At 51.3% G+C, this 21,595-nt stretch overlaps 1 protein-coding gene across 1 annotated transcript; it reads left to right on the top strand.

The window, feature by feature from the left end:
• The first annotated feature begins 9,685 nt into the window (after window positions 1–9,685).
• Window positions 9,686–16,482, top strand: LOC135977225 (uncharacterized). Its single transcript, XM_065576896.1, has one exon. It carries the CDS (start codon window positions 10,671–10,673, stop codon window positions 15,453–15,455), a length of 4,785 nt encoding a protein of 1,594 aa, XP_065432968.1. The 5' UTR covers window positions 9,686–10,670; the 3' UTR covers window positions 15,456–16,482.
• Window positions 16,483–21,595: the final 5,113 nt, after the last annotated feature.

Raw genomic sequence — 21,595 nt, 5'->3', positions numbered from 1 at the left:
GGACTGAAACGGCATCGGGAAAAATTGGCGCCTATGGGTGACAGCGTGTTCCTGAAACGGGGAGCATCCTGATGTCAAGGGCTCTTCCAGCACCCCATTCTAAGGGGGTTTGTCCCACTTTCCATTAATCGCTGCAGAATTTGGCCGCCGGCAGGATTCATCGAGCAGCCAAGCCAGCAACACTGACAGCAACCTGGCTGAGGGCGTAGGTGCCACAAGGACCATCACTTGTCAGGGCTGTCTCATTGCCACCCAACCCTTCTGCCGATGCCTGCTTGTGAGCATCCTCCACGTGTGTCCGTGTGCCAGGCCTCCTGGCTGGGGAGTCACATGAAGAAAGAACAAAAGTAAAGTCTCCAGCAGAAAGTGCATTTTGGGTGGGTGTGTCACCTCTGGAATGCACTAGAGCAACTCTGGGAACAAAATGGTTGCCAGGGCGGCATACTGTCATGTGACAATGGTAAACGAAAAAATGGCATCGAAAGAGTCACTTTCTGCTAGTACTGAAAAAGGTACTTTATTAAGTCCCCTGGCTAGTGAGTTGAAGGCAGCTGGGAGACTGAGCTGAGTTTGTCAGCAGAGGAAGGTAGGGGTGTGTCTCGGGTTCCCCCCCCCCCCCATTTCCTTAACTTGCAGGTATTTTCCTAAGAAGACCCCCTAATGAGAGGAAAACAGCATGTCACCGACACCATTGCTAGTTCTTCCTCTCCCTGTGCCAGTAGGGCCCCTGCCAGACCGGCATATACCCTTGAGTTCCTAGGTGGAATTTACTGCCAGTACAAGGCATAACATGAGGGGTTAAATGGACTTAGGCTGTCAGTTAGGTACGACTTGAAACTTGATGGGGCCTTCGGGCGGGGACTTGCCCTTGCAGGTGCTCAAGGGGCCAAATTCATCGCTGGTGCAACTACGTTAAAGTCAAAGAAGTCACACACCAATCTGGCCCAGGATGTTAATGGCAGTATGAATTTTATGGGGCAATCCTCTGGAAAGGCCTGGCCTGTTTCCTCATAGGACGATGCACCAACCCTATTACTCTTTGTGCCCAAGAGCGACTGAGATTAATGGGGCAATCATCCCATTTATTTTAATGGGACTTTGCCTAGTGAAAGACATTGTCACAGGTAATAACATTGCATGCTGGACCAAACCATCTGTCCATTGGGTCGCAGCATCCTTCCTCCAGAAATGGCCAACACTCGAGACTTCAGAGAAAGGGCAGAAGAACTCATAATGTGCTCAGCCAATTGTTCAATGGGAGGGAACGAATTCATTCCCATCTCCTTGCGAGTGTTCTGAGGCCCTGAAGCATGAGGTTTCATTACCCTTATCACAGCCTTGGCTTAGCCATCATCAAAGGTTATTAATGGTCATAAAATTACTCATTCCTATTTCAAATTCAGCCTGAGCATTTGTCTTTATGCCACGCATGTTCCCACAGGTCGATTGCCCAAACTGCTCGCAGAACAATATTATAATCCTATATGTTGGATCAGCAATTGTTTTGTTCCCATTCTTGCTCTACCTGCGTAATATAATAAAGCAATAACCCTGCCTGTTATTCTGACAACACAAAATCCCATTAAGGTCAATGGGACAAGAACCCGTTTCACTTCAGTGCAACATGGCATTGTAAAATAATTCACCATAATACTGTATGACGAGGCATCAGAAAAATCCCATGTCATGAGAAAACAATGGGCTAGGTTCGGCTCTCACTTCAAATGCAAACTCCACTGGCCTAAATAGTGAGGAGGCAGTGTTTCCTAATGGATAGAGCACTGGACTAGGCCTGAGAAGACTTCCTGCCATGCTCTGTCCCTCAGTTTTCCCATCTGTAAAATGGGAGTAATGATACTGCCTTCCATTGTGAAGTGCTTAGAGAGCCACTCATGAAAAGTGCTATATAAGATTATTATTATTTATCACTAGCAGAGCTGGTGGAAAACAGAGTTTGCATTCCACAGGCAACTGACATTTTGAAATATCTTTTTGTTCCCAAGCAGTGAGAAATGCCAAAGTTTTGAAATTTCTCAGGGCATGAAAATTCAAAAAAAAGATTTGGAACCATCAAAATGTTTCATTTGGATAATGTTAAACAGATTATCTCTCATATTAAATCTATGTACAATGTGATATTAAAATTGCTATTTTATTATAATATAAAAGCCTTAACTACATAAATCAAAACAAAGGCAAAACCAAACATTTCAGCCCTGAAATGAGACGACAACGTCAAAACAATTCATCGCTACTTTTTCCGCCCATTGGAAATTTCATAGAAATTGACGTATTCCTGTGAAACGTTTCAATTGTGACAAAACTGTATTTTCTGATAGAAAATTATTCCATCTAAAATTTTTGAGCCGGCTCTAACTGGCAGCAATTAACTGTGAATGGGGTCCAATAAGTGTTTAATTATAATTGAGGAGGTTAGGGTTAGGGCAGCAAAATGGTAATCAGAGCTCCTCCATTTAACTCACTGCTCTATCTGGCATTCCTCACCATCGTCTCTCAGCATCTCGCTGTCATTAATGGATTGTTATGCTCAACACACCCCTGTGAGATAGTGAAGTTGTATCCACATTGTATTACAGCTGGGAAACTAAGGCACAGGATAAATACAGTGACTTCCCCAAGGTCTAAAATGATTAGGGGTTTGGAACAGGTCCCATAGGAGGAGAGATTAAAGGGGCTAGGACTTTTCAGCTTGGAAAAGAGGAGACTAAGGGGGGATATGATAGAGGTATATAAAATCATGAGTGGTGTGGTGAAAATGAATAAGGAAAAGTTATTTACTTGTTCCCATAATATAATAAAAGGAAGTTCTTCTTCGCACAGCGCGCAGTCAACCTGTGGAACTCCTTGCCTGAGGAGGTTGTGAAGGCTAGGACTATAACAGGGTTTAAAAGAGAACTAGGTAAATTAATGGAGGTTAAGTTCATTAATGGCTATTAGCCAGGCTGGGTAAGGAATGGTGTCCCTAGCCTCTGTTTGTCAGAGGGTGGATGGATGGCAGAAGAGAGATCACTTATGTCTAAGTCCCAGAGGAAGCTGGGAATTGAACCTAGATCTCATGAGTCCTACTGCAGTCACCTAGGCCATCCTTTGTACTGGTTGGGGTAAAACTCATCCCTTTTCAGAGGGTCAATGCAAGCCTCCTGTCCCATTTAGACCACACTTAAGCTCTGTTTGCGGTGGGATTTAAGTGGGATATTCAAGCCTCATGCTGGCCCCCTGCAGGGATGAATTTCACTCTCTCTAACCCTTGGGCAAATCACATCCCTGCTCTGTGCCTCAGTTTCCTGACCCGTAGAATGGGGATAAGGGCACTCACCCACCTCACCCAGGTGCTGTGAAGGATAATTAGCACTTTGCACCCTGAAAATTCTGCACAAACCTTATTTAATCCACCCAGCACTCCTATGAGATGAGCCCTGGCGTACTATCCCCATTGTGTAGACACTGGAGAGGCAGAGGTGATGTGACTTTCAGTGTCAAGGCCCGGACTACTACAACTCAGGCATCCCTGGCTCCCACCCCTCAGTTCCACTGCACCAGGTGGCTAACGATACACTGGTGTAAACTACAGGCCAAGGGAGACGTTAAACAGGGGAAATGATGATTCGTAATGACCAGCCACTGGGACTCTGCGACTCTTCTCCAGCAGTACATCACTTTAAGGGCCCTTCAGACCACCCGAGCATCAATAGGAATCCACCCACTATTTTTATCCTAACAGTGTCCCAGTTAAGCCAAATCGACGGCATAAGGATTTTGTGGTTATATAAGAGAACAGATGGGGCTGGAGTCAAACTCCCCCGGCCAAATTCAGAGCTGGTGTAAGTGGGCGCTGCTCCCCAGACAGCTCTGGAGCGGTGCCTGTTTATTCCAGGAGTAAACTCCTGTGATAGAAGAGATGATGAGAGCAAAGGGCTGGCAATACAGAAATACAGCTCTTTCCTTTGCGGTTCGTATTTGCTGTTACTGTACAGTAGAGTAAAGTCACTCTGTGGAAAGCCATTTATAGCCCCAAGCCGGGGTTACGCCTTTGTGTAAAGTTACTCACATGCAGACGTGTTTGCAGGATCTAGTGGCATTTCCTGCAGCGAATCAAAATGGCTGCATTTCAGTTTCCGGGGCCACTGCTCCAGGGCCGCCCAGAGGATTCAGGGGGCCTGGGGGCAAAGCAATTTCGGGGGCCCCTTCCATAAAAAAAAGTTGCAATATTATAGAATACTATATTCTTGTGGGGGCCCCTCCGGGGCCAGGGACAAATTGCCCCACTTGCTACCCCCACCTCTGGGCGGCCCTGCACTTCTCTATTGTCCTGCGTCTTAGGGAGTTGTTTCCACCTGCACAAAGTGAGCTGGTGTCTTGTCTTTGTAGTGCCACCTTCTGATCTGGTATCACTTTGCGCCCATTTTTCCCTGGTGTGAATGGCCACACAAGGCACATGGCGATGAAGAATCTGGCCCTCTATTTTTCATGCCTTAAAGATGCACGCTGGGAAAGTTATGGGCACAGGCAGAAACTAATGCCCTTATCCTCGCTGGTTTCCCTTTTCTTAATAGTTCATTACTCCCTCCTGCTGTCCATCTCCCTTTCACTCCCTCATGCCCAGACTCTTCCCTGTTCTTTTCTACTGTGTTCAGAACAGCAGCAACAGTAACTAAGGACCACAGAGCACAGTTTGACCCCGGCTGCCTGAGTCTCCAAGCTGTTTGACATAATCAGCACTATCGTTTTAGAAATGTGCAAAGAGAGCGGCTGTGTTCAAGCAGAGCGCCCGGCAGCAGCTGGAGAGGGTGGGTCTAGGGCTAAGATAAACTGAGGCCTCTGCTCTCATTTCTATTCTCTGCTCTACTTTGTGAAGCTGGGAGAACGGTTGATTTCAGTGGGGTCATTCTGAATGTAGACGGGTACAACTGAGAGCAGAACACAGCCCTTTCTAATATGCAGGATACACCATGGTGGAATGTGGTATAAGGCTTTGTCACCCTGGCTGGCAGTGCTGGAGGCATGTGGGAGCTGTGCAGGTTACAGGTTTCTTGATGAATCAAGGAGTCTTAGGTGCCAGTGAAAAGCGTTTTATTTAACAGTGACATCAACAATTTAATGGCTGACTCCAAATTCATTGTCTAGCTCCGAATTCCTAAACTCTGTCTCCGTGTCTCTCTCTAGCCTACTTCCCGCTGGATAACTGCAGAGTCCACCAGATGGCAGTATGCTACACGTTCCATCCAGTTACACCTCTCCACCATGCCGCGGTGTATGCTCTAGAGATCGCATCCATCGCAGGGAAACTTTTAGAAATGCTTTAGAGAGTTTTTCAATGTTAATTGGGCCCGCTCTTCACCCCCTTCTGCCTGTAACACCAGGTGCCTTCGTACAGTTATTGAAGTCATACAAAGCTCAGAGGGAGAGCAAAATAATAGCAATGATAGTTTAGAAACCACCACACATAAATGTGTAATGTGATGCCCTCAATGGAGCCATCAGAAATAGGGATCAAACCCAGGACCTCGGGAATCTAAGAAAAAACCATGAGACTGTTGCCTCAGCAAAACACACCAGCTCTTTCCATTCCAAACCACCAACAGACCCCTACATCTCTAGTTGTATCCCAGTCACTATAGAAGGGCTGAGCACCACCTCCAGTAAGCTCTTTTCATCCCAGATCTTGCCAAGAGGTGGGCAAGTATCAATGTCCCCAGTTTTACAGATGGGGAAACTGAGGCAAAGAGGCACCATGACCTCACTATTAAGGCAGCGATGAGAACAGAATCCAGATCTCCTGCCTGAGCCAGGGGTGCTGGAACAATGTTTATAAGGGGGAACTGAAAGCCACTGAACAAAACTGTAACCTCTATGGTGGAAGCCATGCATTAGGTTGCTATTATTACTTCAAGCCAGGGGGTGTTGCTGCCCCCCCAGCCCCTTGTTCCAGTGCCCCGGCCTGCGTCCCAGTCCCTGCAACAAGGAAAAAGCTGGGACTTTCAAAGATGGGGCAAGGTAATGGTAAGCTATACTTTTTTAATGGCCAATTTAACACTAATTAACTAAACTAGGGCTATCAAGTGATTAAAAAAATAATCGCACAATTAAAAAAATGTATCACGATTAATTGCACTGTTAAGCAATAATAGAATACCATTTATTAAATATTTTGCATGTTTTCTACATTTTCAAATATATTGATTTCAGTTATAACACAGAACACAAAGTGTACAGTGCTCACTTTATATTATTTTGATTACAAATATTTGCACTGTAAAAAACCAAAGAAATAGTATTTTTCAATTCACCTCATACAAGTACTGTAGTGCAATCACTTTATCATGAAAGTTGAACTTACAAATGTAGAATTATGTACAAAAAATAACAGCATTCAAAAATAAAACAACGTAAAACTTTTAGCATCTACAAGTCCACTCAGTCCTACTTCTTCTTCAGCCAATTGCTCAGACAAACAAATGTTTTTTTTTACATTTTCAGGAGATAATGCTGCCTGCTTCTTGTTTACAATGCCATCTGAAAGTTAGAACAGGCATTTGCATGGCATTGTTTTAGTGGGTGCTGCAAGATATTTACATGCCAGATACACTAAAGAGTCATACGTCACTTCACGCTTCAACCACCATTCCAGAGGACATGCGTCCATGCTGATGACGGATTCTGCACAATAATGATCCAAAGCAATACAGACCGACTCAAGTTCATTTTCATCATCTGAGTCAGATGCCACCAACAGAAGGTTGATTTACTTTTTTGGTGGTTCGGGTTCTGTAGTTTCTGCATCGGAGTGTTGCTCTTTTAAGACTTCTGAAAGCATGCTCCACACCTCGTGCCTCTCAGATTTTGGAAGACACTTCAGATTCTTAAACCTTGGGTCGAGTGTTGTAGCTATCTTTAGAAATCCTATATTGGAACCTTCTTCGTGTTTTGTCAAATCTGCAGTGAAAGTGTTCTTCAAACAAACAACATATGCCAGGTCATCATCCAAGACTACCATAACACAAAATATATGGCAGAATGTGGGTAAAACCATGGAGCAGGAGACATACAATTCTCCTCCGAGGAGTTCAGTCACAAATTTAATTAACACATTTTTTTTTTAAACAAGCACCATCAGCATGGAAGCATGTCCTCTGGAATGGTGACGAGGCATGAAGGAGCATATAAATACCTTGCAATGCCGGCTACAAAAGTGCCATGTGAATGCCTGTTCCCACTTTCAGGTGACCTTGTGAATAAGAAGCAGGCAGCATTATCTCCCATAAATGTAAACAAACTTGTTTCTCTTAGCAATTGGCTGCACAAGAAGTAGGACTGGGTGGATTTAAAGTTTTACGTCGTTTTGTTATTGAGTGCAGTGATGTAACAAAACAAAAAAAATCTACATTTGTAAGTTACACTTTCACGATAAAGAGATTGCACTACAGTACTTGTATGAGCTGAATTGAAAAAATACTATTTCTTTTGTTTGTCATTTTTACAGTGGAAATATTTGTAATCAAAAGTAATATAAAGTGAGCTCTGTACACTTTGTATTCTGTGTTGTAATTGAAATCAATATATTAGAAAATGTAGAAAAACATCCAAAAATATTGAATACATTTCAATAGGTATTCTATTGTTTAACAGTGCGATTAAAACTGTGATGAATCGCGATGAATTTTTTTAATCTTAAAGAATTTTTTGAGTTAATCGCATGAGTTAACTGATAACTCGACAGCCCTAAACTAAACACAACGTAAGAATGAGACAGGACTTTTACTGGGACAGCTTTGAACGTCACAGCATTCAAATGGTAGCTGCCTCCTCTAGTTGCTATTCTGCATCATCATCAGACGTTCAAATCCCGTCTGAAAACTCTCCTCTTCCGTGCTGCCTGTTGTCAGAATCTAGGGCAACGGCGCTGCTCTCTGCCCCTTGGGGTCCACCACGAGCACCCTCTCTCAGGCTCTCTCTCCCTCCTGACCAGAGTTATTTCCAGGCTGCACAGTTCCCTGACTATACTGTGAATTCCTTAGCAAAGTCAGAAGGCCTAAGCAGGCCTGCTTTGCTTTCCTCCTTGAAGGCTATGAACAGCATAACTACCACAGTTATGGATCCCCCCACGCTGCCACCAGACCTACAAAAAATTGGACAGTGTTTAGTCTGCTGGTGAGCCGAAACCAGAGTCCACCAGGCTGGCTGACGCGATCTCATTGTTTTCTTGAGCTCCCATCTTTTACTTAGATTGTAAGTTCTTTGGGAAAGGGACCATCTCTTTGTTCTGTGATTGTACAGCGCCTTGCGCCAGTGGGCCTGCGCCTGCATTATGGTCTCAGGAGCTATCGCGCTACATATAACAAACCATAATAATAAAAAGGCTGTCAAGCTAGCAGCTTCCTAGGGGATAATTATTACTAAGCATTGGCATTTTCCTCTCTGCAGTGGCTACTCTTGTCCATGACACTGGAGTTGTCCTTTGAAGAAGCACTAATCCTGTCCTTTTGATTACATCTAGACAAAGTGCCCACGAGAAAGTTCAGACTAACTGCCACCCTGCAATTCACCAGTTGCCACCTCATCTGCTCCAGCCCAGCTTAGATGAGACACTGGATATCTGAACTGATTGATGCCTATTGTATCTTGGACAGCTAAGACTCCCTGCTCTCTCTCTCCCCAACCGCTTTGATGAATAATGCAGAGATCAGTCTCCGATTATCCCAGCGATGAAAGGACACTGGCAACAAAGCTTTAAGTTTTCAGAAGCTTACCAGGATTTTTCCTCCCTTTTCTTTCTTCAGCCTCGTTTCTAAGGTTGCAGCCTTGATATGAAAGGTGAGTTGCGTTGGCAACATCCCAACATTCTGCCTGGACGTAAATTACCTGCCAGTCTCTCAGTGAATGACGAAATGGATGAGGCTACAGGGCTTCTGCTTCTAGATCAGCTTGTTTTGTCCCTCTCTGCAGCTAAATTAATCCATGTTGCATAAACCCTTTCATAAATAAATAAGAGGCCATTCTTAATTAGACAGCACACACAATTCAATCAGCTAAACTTAAATAGATGCGGATCTGTCCTTTTTGAGGACAGCCTGTATCTCTCCTTGCTTATGTGGACTAGAAAACTACAATAGAGTCCCAGGATATAAGGTGCTTTGCACGGGTTGGTTCATCTGTGGGCGGCCGCTGACCCGACCTGCCTCACCGGAAGTTACACTATAATCTTGAACAATGGGTCACGCTAAGAATTGAGCCAATGGTGTTGGGATCATAGGACTGAAACTGTATGTCTGAGAGGCTACTCGTGACACTAGAGTCTCTTCCCACATGCCCAAGGGATGCTGTTGACAGTGCATGAAACCCCTAGAAGGGTCCGTGAGCCTGTCACAAGACTGGGCACTGGAACCAGGCTCTGAGCCACTGGAAGGAGAATGGTCTATTTCTTTTCTCCTCTTATTCTCTTGGTGGAGGGCAGAGGGCTTGCAGGAGTAACCTATGCCGTCTGGAACACATTCGTTAGATGGCTAGTGCTATTAAGAATCCCGCTCAGACTGCAGCTGCCGCAGCCCGTTAGAGGCTCCCTGAAATAAAGAGTGAAGATTGAGATGTGTTTGGGTCTCAAATGGTGGCAGCAGTTGAGGGGGCAGAGCCCGAGCCTGGGAGAGATGGTGTGGTGGGGCGGTTGCCCACACTCTGAGAGGGTAGGCTGCAGCAGGTCTAGGCGCCTGCGCAGCCGCCCAACCAATCAGGAGAGGGCTTACTGGGAGCCAATAAGAGTGCAGATTGGAGCCAGCCAATCAGAGCCCGGCTTAGCCATATAAAAGGCTGCCCAGAGCAGGAGCAGTCAGTCTGTCCCAGGCCTTCAGAGGGGAAGGTCTGTCTCCAGAGCTGGGAGGCCAGCACCACGGACAGCGCAGTGCAGGCCAGCCTGAGCGAGTGGGAGAAGGCCCTACTCCATAGCCTGCTAGGCGGCAGGCCTGGGAGGAGGAGGCCTAGCGTAGCGAAGGGCTGTTGGGGAAACGGTCCAGAGGGATAGTCAGAGGAGGAAGGAGAAGGAAGACAGTGAGACTGTCACACGAGGGCCTCTGGACCGGGACTCAGAGTAGTGGGCGGGCCTGAGTCCCCCCCCCCCCCCCTTTTTCCCCCTTTGTTTGCTGTGCTACCCCACGCACAGCCACAGGCCGCAGGGAGCGGCCGCTCAGAACCACACCAGATCCTAGACTGTAAGGATTGGACTTGAAGGTGTGGGGCTGTTGTTTACCCCCCCCCCCCGGAAGGGGGTGTGATTGGACAAAGGGACACTGTCGGAGGGCAGTGCTCCGGAAGAGGACGCCGACGTCGGGAGCAACGCAAGTCCGTGCACCCCACAGAGGCGAGACGACAGGCGGAACGCCACCTAAAGAGGGCGCTCTACTGGCGCGAAACTAATTCCCCGAAGCGGCCAGGAGGAGGCGCCACAGCGGTGAGCTACCGAACCTGTCACACGTGGTGGAGAATGCGGGCATAGCGGTCCGCCCCTGATACGAGGGGCCAGCGCCAAGACTGCGGACTATTGCCCAGAGCAGTGCCGTGCGCTGACAGACGGTCGACCCGGATTGTGGGTGCGGACCCGGACCCACCAAAGGGGTCCAGAGTGAGGGGATTGAACCGGGAGTAACCCGCTGAACCCCAACATGGAGGCTGAGAAGCTATTAAAATGGCTGCTAGAGAAGCAACAAGAGCAGTCGGCCCAGCAGCACCAGCAGCAGGTGCAAATGCTGCAGCAGATGACCACTCAGCAGCAGCTGCTGATGACTCAGCACCAAGAGAATCAGCAGCAGCTCCTCCGAGAGTTGGCCACCCAGCAGCGGGTGCAGCAGGAACATTTGGTGCAACAGATGGCCGCACTGTTACGGCCGGCAGGAGGCACCCCTGCCGCCCCCATGGGAAACGGACTGGGGGATACCACAGGGGCCCTACCGATACGCCTCACCAAGATGGGGCCCGAGGATGACCCAGAGGCCTATCTGGTCACATTTGAGCGGGTGGCGACTGCTGCCCGGTGGCCCTCAGAACATTGGGCCACGTTACTAGCCCCTTATTTGACGGGGCAGGCTCAGGCCGCATATCGGAGCCTCGACCCCCGGGAAGCGCTCGAGTACGCCCGAGTCAAGGCGGCCATCCTAGACCACACCGGCATTAGCCCAGAGACCTACCGACAACGTCTCCGTAAGGAACAATATCCTCCGGGGGCCCGACCCCGCGCCGTAGCCCAACGCATCCGGGACCACTGCTGGAGGTGGTTGAACCCCGAGGGCCTGACGGGACCCCAGGTGGCGGAGCTCGTGGCCTTAGAGCAGTTCACCCAGATCCTACCCCCGGGAGGGAGGGCCTGGGTGCGACGGCACCGACCGGCCACCCTCTCCGCAGCAGTGGCCTTAATGGAGGACTACTTGTCGGCCGAGGGGGCAGAGGCGCCACCCCGAGCAGCCGAGAGCCTTGGTCGCAAGGGCGGCGCAGAGAAGGGGAACCCTCGTGGGACGGGAGCCTCTGGACCACTGGCAGGCAACAGCCATCGGCACCCGAGACCTCCCAACCCTGAACCCCGACCCAAGTTATGGCCGGTGGCGACTCGAAAGGAGCTACAGCCCCCGGAGCGAACAGGCCCCCCCGGAGGAGGCCCCAGCCCGGCCGAAACCCGAGAGAGGTGCTGGGGCTGCGGTCAAGAGGGACATTTCCGGCGAGATTGCCCTTTTATGGACTGCAGCTATGGGCAGGCCTGGATGGCCGGACAACGGGCACGGAAGAACGGGGTAAGAAAGTTGATTGTCCCAGTCCAGGTTGAAGGGAATCCCACCAATGCCCTCGTAGATTCAGGGTGTAGTCAGACCCTCATACGAGAGGGGCTGGTCCCGAACCTCAATCTTTCGGGGCCCCCGATCTACCTGCAGTGCGTGCATGGGGACATCCGCCAGTATCCCACAGCCTGGGTCAAGATGGGAGTAGGCGGCCGAGAGGAGGGTCTCCGAGTAGGAGTGGCCCCTAGACTGGCCTACCCGGTGGTGTTGGGACGAGATTGGCCCGGCTTCGGAGAGGTCCTCCTAAGATATCAGCCACCCAAGCCCCGACCAGACAGGACTATAGCACCGGGAACGGGGCTGCTTGGGAGCAGGCTAAGGGATGACCCCGGTGAGGGGACCTCCTCGGCGGCGGAGACCCCTGCGAATTGTCCAGGAGACAGACCCCGTTCGGTGGAGGACGCCCAGGCAGAGTTAGAGCGTGACGGGGACTTCTTACGGGAGCAACGGGAAGACCCAACCCTAAGCCGGGCCTGGGAACAAGCTAACAACCCGGTCATGGAGGGGGACGGGACGCAACGGATTCCGCAGGGCCCCCGCTTTGAGGTATGGCAGGATCGCCTGTACCGAATAGCGCAAGAACCCCAGACCCGGGAGACGTTCCGTCAGCTGTTAGTCCCCCGGAGACTGCGAGCCGGCCTCCTCCACTTAGCCCACGCGAACCCTTGGGCTGGACACCTGGGACGCGAGAAGACCCTACAGAGGGTGGCCCGCCGGTTTTTCTGGCCAGGCATCCACCGGGAAGTGGCAGACTTTTGCGCCTCGTGCCCAGAATGCCAGCGAGCCGGACCGAAAGGGGTAGCTCCTGCACCCCTGGTACCCATGCCAGTCGTGGGGGTACCCTTTGAACGGATCGGGATGGACCTCGTCGGCCCCCTTGAGCGAAGCAAGACAGGGAACCGCTTTATACTAGTAGTCGTGGACTACGCCACACGCTATCCCGAAGCCGTTCCTCTAAAGACAGCGACGGCACCGACCATTGCGGGCGAACTGGTAAAGATTTTCGCCCGGGTTGGGATACCCGGTGAGATATTGACAGACCAAGGCACCAATGTGTCCTCCAGGTTAATAGCTGAGCTATGTCGCCTCCTCCACATCCGGACCCTCCGGACATCGGTGTACCACCCGCAGACCGATGGCTTGGTAGAGCGGTTCAATGGTACACTAAAAGCCATGTTGCGGAAGTTTGTGGAGGAGGACCCCTCACATTGGGATACCTTGTTGCCGGCCCTGCTGTTTGCAATAAGAGAGGTACCACAGGCCTCGACGGGGTTCTCGCCCTTCGAGCTCCTATACGGCAGGCAGCCCAGAGGAATACTGGACCTCCTGAAAGAGGAGTGGGAAGCACAGGAAACACGGGTCCTTGGGACCACACACTACGTACTACAGCTCCGGGAGCGACTCCAAACGTTAGGGGCCTTCGCCCGTGAAAACCTGGAACGGGCCCAGGCAGGTCAGGAGCGCCTCTATAATCGAAGGGCCAGAGGGAGGAAGTTCGCCCCAGGCGATAGGGTGTTGCTGCTGCTGCCCTCGTCCGAGTCGAAGCTCCTGGCCAAATGGCAGGGTCCCTACGAAGTGATCCGACGAGTGGGACCAGTCGATTACGAGGTCAGACTACCGGGTCGACGCAAAGAGACCCGTATTTACCATATTAATCTCCTAAAGGCCTGGAAGGCCCGGGAAGCCATGTTCATCGGCCCGTCTACCCCAGAGTCGGAACTTGGACCCCTAGCAGGAGATCTTCCCGACCCCGGACCGGCTGTGGTGGGGTCAGGCCTCGACCCCAGACAGAGAGGACAACTGCAACAGATGCTGGAGAAGTTTTCAGATGTCTTGTCGGCCCGCCCGGGCCGGACGACCCTAATGAGTCATCATATTGCCACAGACCCCGGGAAGAGAGTGACGGACAACCATCGACCGTTACCCAAGAAAATGTGGGACACCGTCCGGCGGGAGGTGGAGACTATGTTGGAGATGGGAGTGGTAGAAGAATCGACGAGTGAGTGGCGAAGCCCTATCGTCTTAGTACCGAAACCAGATGGGGCGACCCGGTTTTGCATCGACTTCAGAAAGGTCAACGCTATCTCTCGTTTTGATGCCTATCCAATGCCGAGAGTGGATGAACTGTTAGAGCGCCTCGGAGGAGCCAAGTACCTGTCAACTTTAGATTTAACTAAAGGATATTGGCAGATCCCACTGACACCAAACTCCCGAGCGAAGACGGCCTTCCCTACGCCCTTCGGCCTCTTCCAGTTCGTAACCATGCCGTTCGGCTTGCACGGAGCAGCAGCCACGTTCCAACGTCTGATGAACAAGGTCCTCCAGCCCCACGACCAATACGCGGCGGCGTACATCGACGATATCGTGGTTTATAGCCTTGATTGGGAGAGCCATTTACACCACCTGGCAGCAGTGCTACAAGCCCTCAGAGCGGCCGGCCTGACAGCTAACCCGGCGAAATGTCACTTAGGCCAAAAAGAAGTGACCTACCTGGGATACACGGTAGGAGGGGGGAAACTAACACCCCTGATTAGCAAGGTACAAGCCCTCAGAGATGTACCCACCCCCACGACGAAGAAACAAGTGCGTCAGTTCTTGGGATTAGCTGGGTACTATCGTCGTTTCGTACCAGACTTTGCATCTATAGCCGCCCCCCTGTCAGACCTAACGAAGAACTCCCAGCCTCGACAGGTACAGTGGACTACGCAGTGCGAGCGAGCCTTTAACACGCTCAAGGAACGGCTCACTCAAGAACCAGTACTACGGCACCCCGACTTCACGAAGGAGTTTATTCTACAAACAGACGCTTCAGAAGTCGGCCTAGGTGCAGTACTCTCCCAGGAAGTAGACGGGGAGGAACACCCAGTACTGTATTTGAGTCGGAAGCTGTTCCCCCGAGAAAGACACTTCTCAACAATAGAGAAAGAGGCCCTGGCAGTGCGGTGGGCCATCGACGCCCTCCGTTACTATCTGCTAGGGAATAGTTTTAAGTTAATCACAGATCACGCCCCTTTGCGATGGATCCACAGCATGAAAGACACGAATGCTAGAATTATGCGGTGGTACCTCGCCCTTCAGCCTTACGACTTCCAGGTGCTCCACCGACCGGGTAAGGCCCATACTAATGCCGATTTCTTCTCCAGGCTAGGGGAGGAGGGCGAAGAATCGGATCAGGAAGGGGGATCTGTAGCGAAGGGGGTGGTCTGCGAGGGGGCAGCCAAGCCCCCATCCAACTGCCCAGGTCCTAGACAGTCAGCCCTGACGGCAGAGGGTCCGTCACGGTCGTACGGGGTGTGTCCCAAATGCACGGAGAGCGTGAAAAGAGGGAGCATACCCCAGCCTAGGCAGACGGTCGTGGGAGAAGAACCCTTGCGGGAAGCCCCGGTGGAGGACCAGCACACCCTCCTGGAACCGCCGGGGACTGTGACTTCTCCAGATCGAGAGGGAGCCTCGCTGTGGGAAGGACCAGCCGAGGCAGTGGACCACGAGACCCGTGGAGAATCAGGGGACCCGTGGGACACTCCGGCAGCTGAACGGATAGGAGGCAGCTTCAGGGAATCGACAGGCTGGTACGTCGGACCTGGTAAGCCTCAGCGTGTTTCGGTGGGATCCCCCCGCTGAGGCGGCGGATAAGCCGGGTTGCCTGGTAGCAAAGACTAATTTCCGTGACTTTGGGGGCCAGTAGGCCATGGGGTCCCGCGACAAGGGCTATGTTTCTGGACTGTGAGCCGGTAAGCCGAGCCACTGTGGGATAAAGGCTAAGTTCCGAGCTCCTGAACATTAGGCCGATTAGGATATTCCCCCCCCCCCCCCGGGAAGGTTCTTAAGGGGGAGGGTGTGTGGTGGGGCGATTGCCCACACTCTGAGAGGGTAGGCTGCAGCAGGTCTAGGCGCCTGCGCAGCCGCCCAACCAATCAGGAGAGGGCTTACTGGGAGCCAATAAGAGTGCAGATTGGAGCCAGCCAATCAGAGCCCGGCTTAGCCATATAAAAGGCTGCCCAGAGCAGGAGCAGTCAGTCTGTCCCAGGCCTTCAGAGGGGAAGGTCTGTCTCCAGAGCTGGGAGGCCAGCACCACGGACAGCGCAGTGCAGGCCAGCCTGAGCGAGTGGGAGAAGGCCCTACTCCATAGCCTGCTAGGCGGCAGGCCTGGGAGGAGGAGGCCTAGCGTAGCGAAGGGCTGTTGGGGAAACGGTCCAGAGGGATAGTCAGAGGAGGAAGGAGAAGGAAGACAGTGAGACTGTCACACGAGGGCCTCTGGACCGGGACTCAGAGTAGTGGGCGGGCCTGAGTCCCCCCCCCCCCCCTTTTTCCCCCTTTGTTTGCTGTGCTACCCCACGCACAGCCACAGGCCGCAGGGAGCGGCCGCTCAGAACCACACCAGATCCTAGACTGTAAGGATTGGACTTGAAGGTGTGGGGCTGTTGTTTACCCCCCCCCCCCGGAAGGGGGTGTGATTGGACAAAGGGACACTGTCGGAGGGCAGTGCTCCGGAAGAGGACGCCGACGTCGGGAGCAACGCAAGTCCGTGCACCCCACAGAGGCGAGACGACAGGCGGAACGCCACCTAAAGAGGGCGCTCTACTGGCGCGAAACTAATTCCCCGAAGCGGCCAGGAGGAGGCGCCACAGCGGTGAGCTACCGAACCTGTCACAGATGGGTTCTGCTCTGAGACAGACTCGGGCCAGTCACTTTCCCCATCTGTGCCTGGGGTGTTCTCCATCCATAACACGGGGACGGCCCCTTACGAACACTGCACCGCCCAAAGATGTGAGACAGAAGTCCTCTGCTGGGGCTCTACCTTGAGTCCAAATAAACTCAAAAATATAGACCCAGCCGGGCCGGGCCACTTCGCCTGAGGGACTGTCACTTCCTACTCTCCGAGCAGCTAGAGAAGCTGCAGGGCCTGCTCCAGTCTCTGGCTGCCAGTCACCCTCCTCACTCCCCTTCTTTGAGTCAGGAGGCCCAGAGCTGGGTTATGATCAAACGAGGCCTGGCCTGAGGTAATTATGACCCAGGTACCCATCTGGGGAGGCGAGCTGGTCTTGTCAAATCTGAAGGAATTACAAGTGCAAAGTCGTGTTATGAAACCTGCCAAGTTCTCACGTCACAAGGAACCGGGTGGCTAATGCAGCCCCTGCTTTGGAATACTGATGGCTAAAGTAGAATGTGGTTCAGACCCGCAAAGTATTTAGGCTCCTAACTTCGACTGAAATCCCACCTTTCAGGAGCTGGGCCTTAGACATCAAGGTTAAAAAAAATAAGTGTCATAATAACCAGATGTCCTGCAGAGAGTCTCTAGGAGAATTTGACCTGTCATGCGACTTCCTAACGGCCTGTGATGAAGGGTACTCACCTCTTGAGCACCTCCTAGTGGCTGGGTGTGGCACCGCAGTCCTTTTCTCCCCCCGGCTCCGCCTGCAGGCTGCCAGCCAACGGTGGTGGGTGTTCAGCGGCTTGGCCCTCCGGCCAAGTCACAAAATCCAAACTAACTCTTCCGGGGTAGTAAAGAGTCCAATAAACAAACAGTCTCTTTGCCCTCGCTAGGGTCTTCATCCCAGGTTGCCCTTTAAAGTCAGCCCTTTGTTGGGGCTCTCAGCTAACTCCCAAGCAGGGCACAGAGGCCAGTAGGAGAACCCAGGCCTACACACTCCTCCGGGTTCCAGCCCAGGGACCTGGACACAGCTGCCATGCACTGCTCCCTTTCAGTTCATTGCTGCTGCTTCCCTGAGCCTTTTCCTACAGGGCCCCTTTCAGCTCCTTAGCTCAGGGTAAAGGGTCTTTGGTCCTCTGTCTCCCTGCAAACCCAGCTAAACCAGTGTAGCCAGAACCTATCTCTGGCGGTCACTTGAGCTTGGGTGGCTACAGAGGAGCCCAGAACCCCCAGCCACGATCTGGGAACTGCCCTGCTAACGCCCCGCAGCGCCTTCTATCTCAGCCTGCTGGGCTCTGATTGGCTGCTTCCATTAGCCCTCTAGGAGGCCTGCTCCTTGCCTGGGGTGGGGTCGGGGTGCAGTAGGACCACAAGGCCTCCTGTAGGGAGCCACCAAGGCCTGGTCTACCCCGACACATGACCCCGTGCGCAACCCAGCTGAGAGAGAGGGCCCTATTCACTCTCTCCTCCTCCCCAAAGCTAGAAGAGGCATTAATGCAGGGGTTCTCAAACTGGGCGTCGTGACCCCTCGGGGGCTCGCAAGGTTATTACATGGGGGGCCGTGAGCTGTCAGCCTCCACCCCAAACCCTGCTTTGCCGCCAGCATTTATAATGGTGTTAAATACAAAAAAAAAGTGTTTTTAATTTATAAGGGGGGTTGCATTCATAGATTTGCTGTGTGAACGGGGTCACCAATATAAAAGTTCGAGACACACTGCATGGTCAGATGCTCCCTGTGTATCAGACTCGCCTCCCGATGCCGTTGTATAGAAGGCATCGAAGCAGGGAGCTTTGCCTCTGTTCTAGCCCAGTAGCCAGGCCTATGCTGGGTGCACTAGTGAGGAGTCTGAGGCAAAACCCTAGAGCAGGGGATCCAAAATCCAAACCCCGCTCCAGATTTTGCAAACGAGTCACTTCACGTTTTGCAGCCCTGCATGAACCGCCTGTTTATTTACTGTGCGAGTGCCGGAGCCAGGAAGGGACTGACATTTTCAGCTTTGCCTAGAGCAGCATAAACCTCTGGAGACAATCCTGGCTGAGCTGCGATGCTCACGGAAGCGTGCTTTGGCGTGAGATCTGGAAAACCCGCGTCCCTCTGGAGAAGCTGGAGCAGTGAGCGTGTACGTGCAGCCTGGGGTGTTTACTCGAAAGGTGAGAAAGGGCAAGAGGACGCAAATGAAGCAGGTGCAGTGGGAAGTGGCGTCTTGTGCTCAGGGGGAAGGACTTTGCATTCGGCATTGGCACAAGCTGCACTTCTTAGTCAGTAAATAATTCAGGAAACTTTATGCAACCGCAGCACGCTTGTGTGTCTCGGCGTCCATGCACATCCCTGCTGTCGTTAGAGAGAGTTTCATTTTAAATACTGCTCAAGCCTAGATCCGGAGCTGCTCTCATCTGCACCAGCTGGAGAGCCAACCTGACAGATCCAGCTTCAATGTGCCATAAATTCTTCTCCATCCACACACACAGCATAACTTTATTTAAAGCACACTTACTAATTATCAAGGGTGCTCCTGGGCTCCCATTCCTATAGCCTACACCAGGGGTCTCAAACACGCGGCCCGGGGGCCGCATGCGGCCCGCAGGGTTATTTTCTGCGGTCCGCAAGCTCCTCGCCCCCGCCCCCACGTTTACCCAGAGCAGCTCGGGACCGACGCACAGCGGGGGCAGGGCAGGCTCCCTGCCTGCCTGCCCTGAGCCCCATGCCACACCTTGCACTCTGACCCCCTGCCCTGAACCCCCTGCTGCACCCCGCACAGCTCCCCCCCACTGCCCTGAGCCCCGTCACATCCCTCCTGCACCCTGACCCCCTGCTGCACCCTTCACCCCTCCTGCACCCCACACCCCAACTCCCTGCCCTGAGCCCCACCACACTCCTCTTGTACCCCCTGGGGGCAGGGAGGGGGCAGAGTTGGGGTGGGGATTTGGCGGAAGGGGTTGGAATGGGGACAGGGAACGAGCGGGGCCTCATGGAAGGGGTGGAGTGGGGGTGGGGCCGAGGGCGGCGCGGGGGGAGGTGTCAGTAATGCGGCCCCCGGGCGAATGTACTAGTTCTCATGTGGCCCTCGTCGTCATTTGAGTTTGAGACCCCTGGCCTACACCCTCCTTCTCCTAGAGATAGGCCCACTCATGTAGTCCACAGCACCCCCTTTCACAACGGCTTCATCCAGGTCAGGTTTAGGGAGACCCCTTGTGGTGACACTAGGCAGCACAGGCTGGGAGCCAGAGAGACCCGCAGTGTCTGTCTGTGCCCAGCAGCCTCCATCAAGAATCCCCTTTATAGTCATTACAGCCAAGTCCTGTGCTGTCTTCACTATGATAGAGACTAAGGCCCAATGCAGGAACCAAGAAACAAACTAATGTGTCTCCCCTATCCTGAGGTTGCTGGAGGCCAGCTTGGTGCCTAGAGAAGGTTAGAGCAGCCCTGAGGGCTGCTCTAACTTGCTCCCCTGCTGCAATAACCCCTCTGAGCCATTGCAACAATGCGGAATAATTAGAACACAGACATACTATGGCCATGCCCCAGACCTCCCTGATGCCCCCCCATAATGACCCTTGTTCTGGGAGCTCCTGCCAAGGAGTGTAGAAACAGCTACATGGCAGAATGCCTCCCTGGGAATTGAAGGTACATACATAGCTGAATCATGTGCCCCCTTCCCCGCCCCCCCAAAAAGATACCCAAATCAGAACCTCAGTTCCAAAACATTTGGACCTGGATCTGAAATCTGTGGCTCTCCTAATTTAAGGCTGGGATTAAAAGAACCGAATGGAATTAGGCAGGAAAGGGTCATTAAAATTCATTGGGAGTTGGGCATTTGACTCCTTTGAAAATCACAGCCGAAATCTGCAGCAAAGTCCTATGGCTGCTGAATTTGTGATGTCTAAATCATATCCCCCTGGTTTCCAGCAGTGCCGGGGGGGGGATTTAAATCCCAAAGAGCTTAAACCCACATATGTCTCTTATTTGTTTAACCAATTGTTATTGACGAATAAAAAAAAATAAAAGACTTTCGCTCTCCAAAGACGTATAACTCCATCAATACAGATATCTCCCAGTGCATGGGTCCACATGGAAAAGGCTGGGGCAGAGGGCATCAAAGTCAAGCCCCTAATGTTATGTTAATTTCAGAGTAAAGTAATCTTCAAATAACACTCAATAAATAACAAACAGAAATAGGAACAATCCAAATATAAGAAACAACATATTTTGGAAGAGATATTCCTAGATAAAACGACCTCCTGGATAACACAGACCTTAGAATTTCCCAAAATTAATCCCTGTTATATTAACCCACATGCTATGGGATTTAACCAAGTGTATAACTATAAGGCCTTGTCTTCACTGGAGAAAAAGATGTGCTCTTAACTTGAGGTACAACCCTAGTAAAGACAAGGCAGTTTATAGTTTTCATATGTGTTAGCGGTTGAGTTAAAGCCTAGTTTTTATCTCAATCTGCTGACTCATGTGAAAACTACAAACTGCCTTGGCTTCACTATGGTTTTATCTGGAGTTAGCTAACATGAGTTAAGAACACACTTTTTACCTAGTGCAGACAAGGCCTTAAGAGATCAGGATGAGACCTATTGGGAAGGGAGGAAGAGATTATCCCACACCTACTGCAGGTTTCTTCCTCTGAAGCATCTGGCTCTGGCCATGGTCAGAGACAGGCTACTGGCCGAGATGGACTCTGGCAAGTCTTGTGCGGGAGAAAAAAGTTAAAAGGAAAAAGAAGGAACCAGCAATTTTTAAAAGTTATATTGTTAACCAAATAAGATCATGAGGGAAGATGATCCCATGGGAGTCTATGAATGGTTATAATTAGAGGTGGGGAGAAATTTTCCATTGAAAATGTTTTTTTACTGGAAAGCGGTTTTTTTTCCCCACACTGAAAAGTTTTGTGGAAAATTTGTGTTTCTTTTGAAATATTTCAGGTTTTTTCCTTCGAAAACCAGAACTGTTTTTGGGGGGTTGTCCCACACACACTTTCTCTTCCTTTTTTTCCCCTTTTCTATTTGCCACTCAGAAAAAGTTGTATCCATCACCCTTTTTCTATCTCTAGCACATAGGAGCCTCCCCATTCTTCCTTCATGTTAGGCTCTGTCTACACTA

Source organism: Chrysemys picta, chromosome 23, assembly GCF_011386835.1.
Source record: "Chrysemys picta bellii isolate R12L10 chromosome 23, ASM1138683v2, whole genome shotgun sequence".
Classification (NCBI taxonomy): Eukaryota; Metazoa; Chordata; order Testudines; family Emydidae; genus Chrysemys; species Chrysemys picta.
This window is presented reverse-complemented; position numbering and strand designations above follow the sequence as displayed.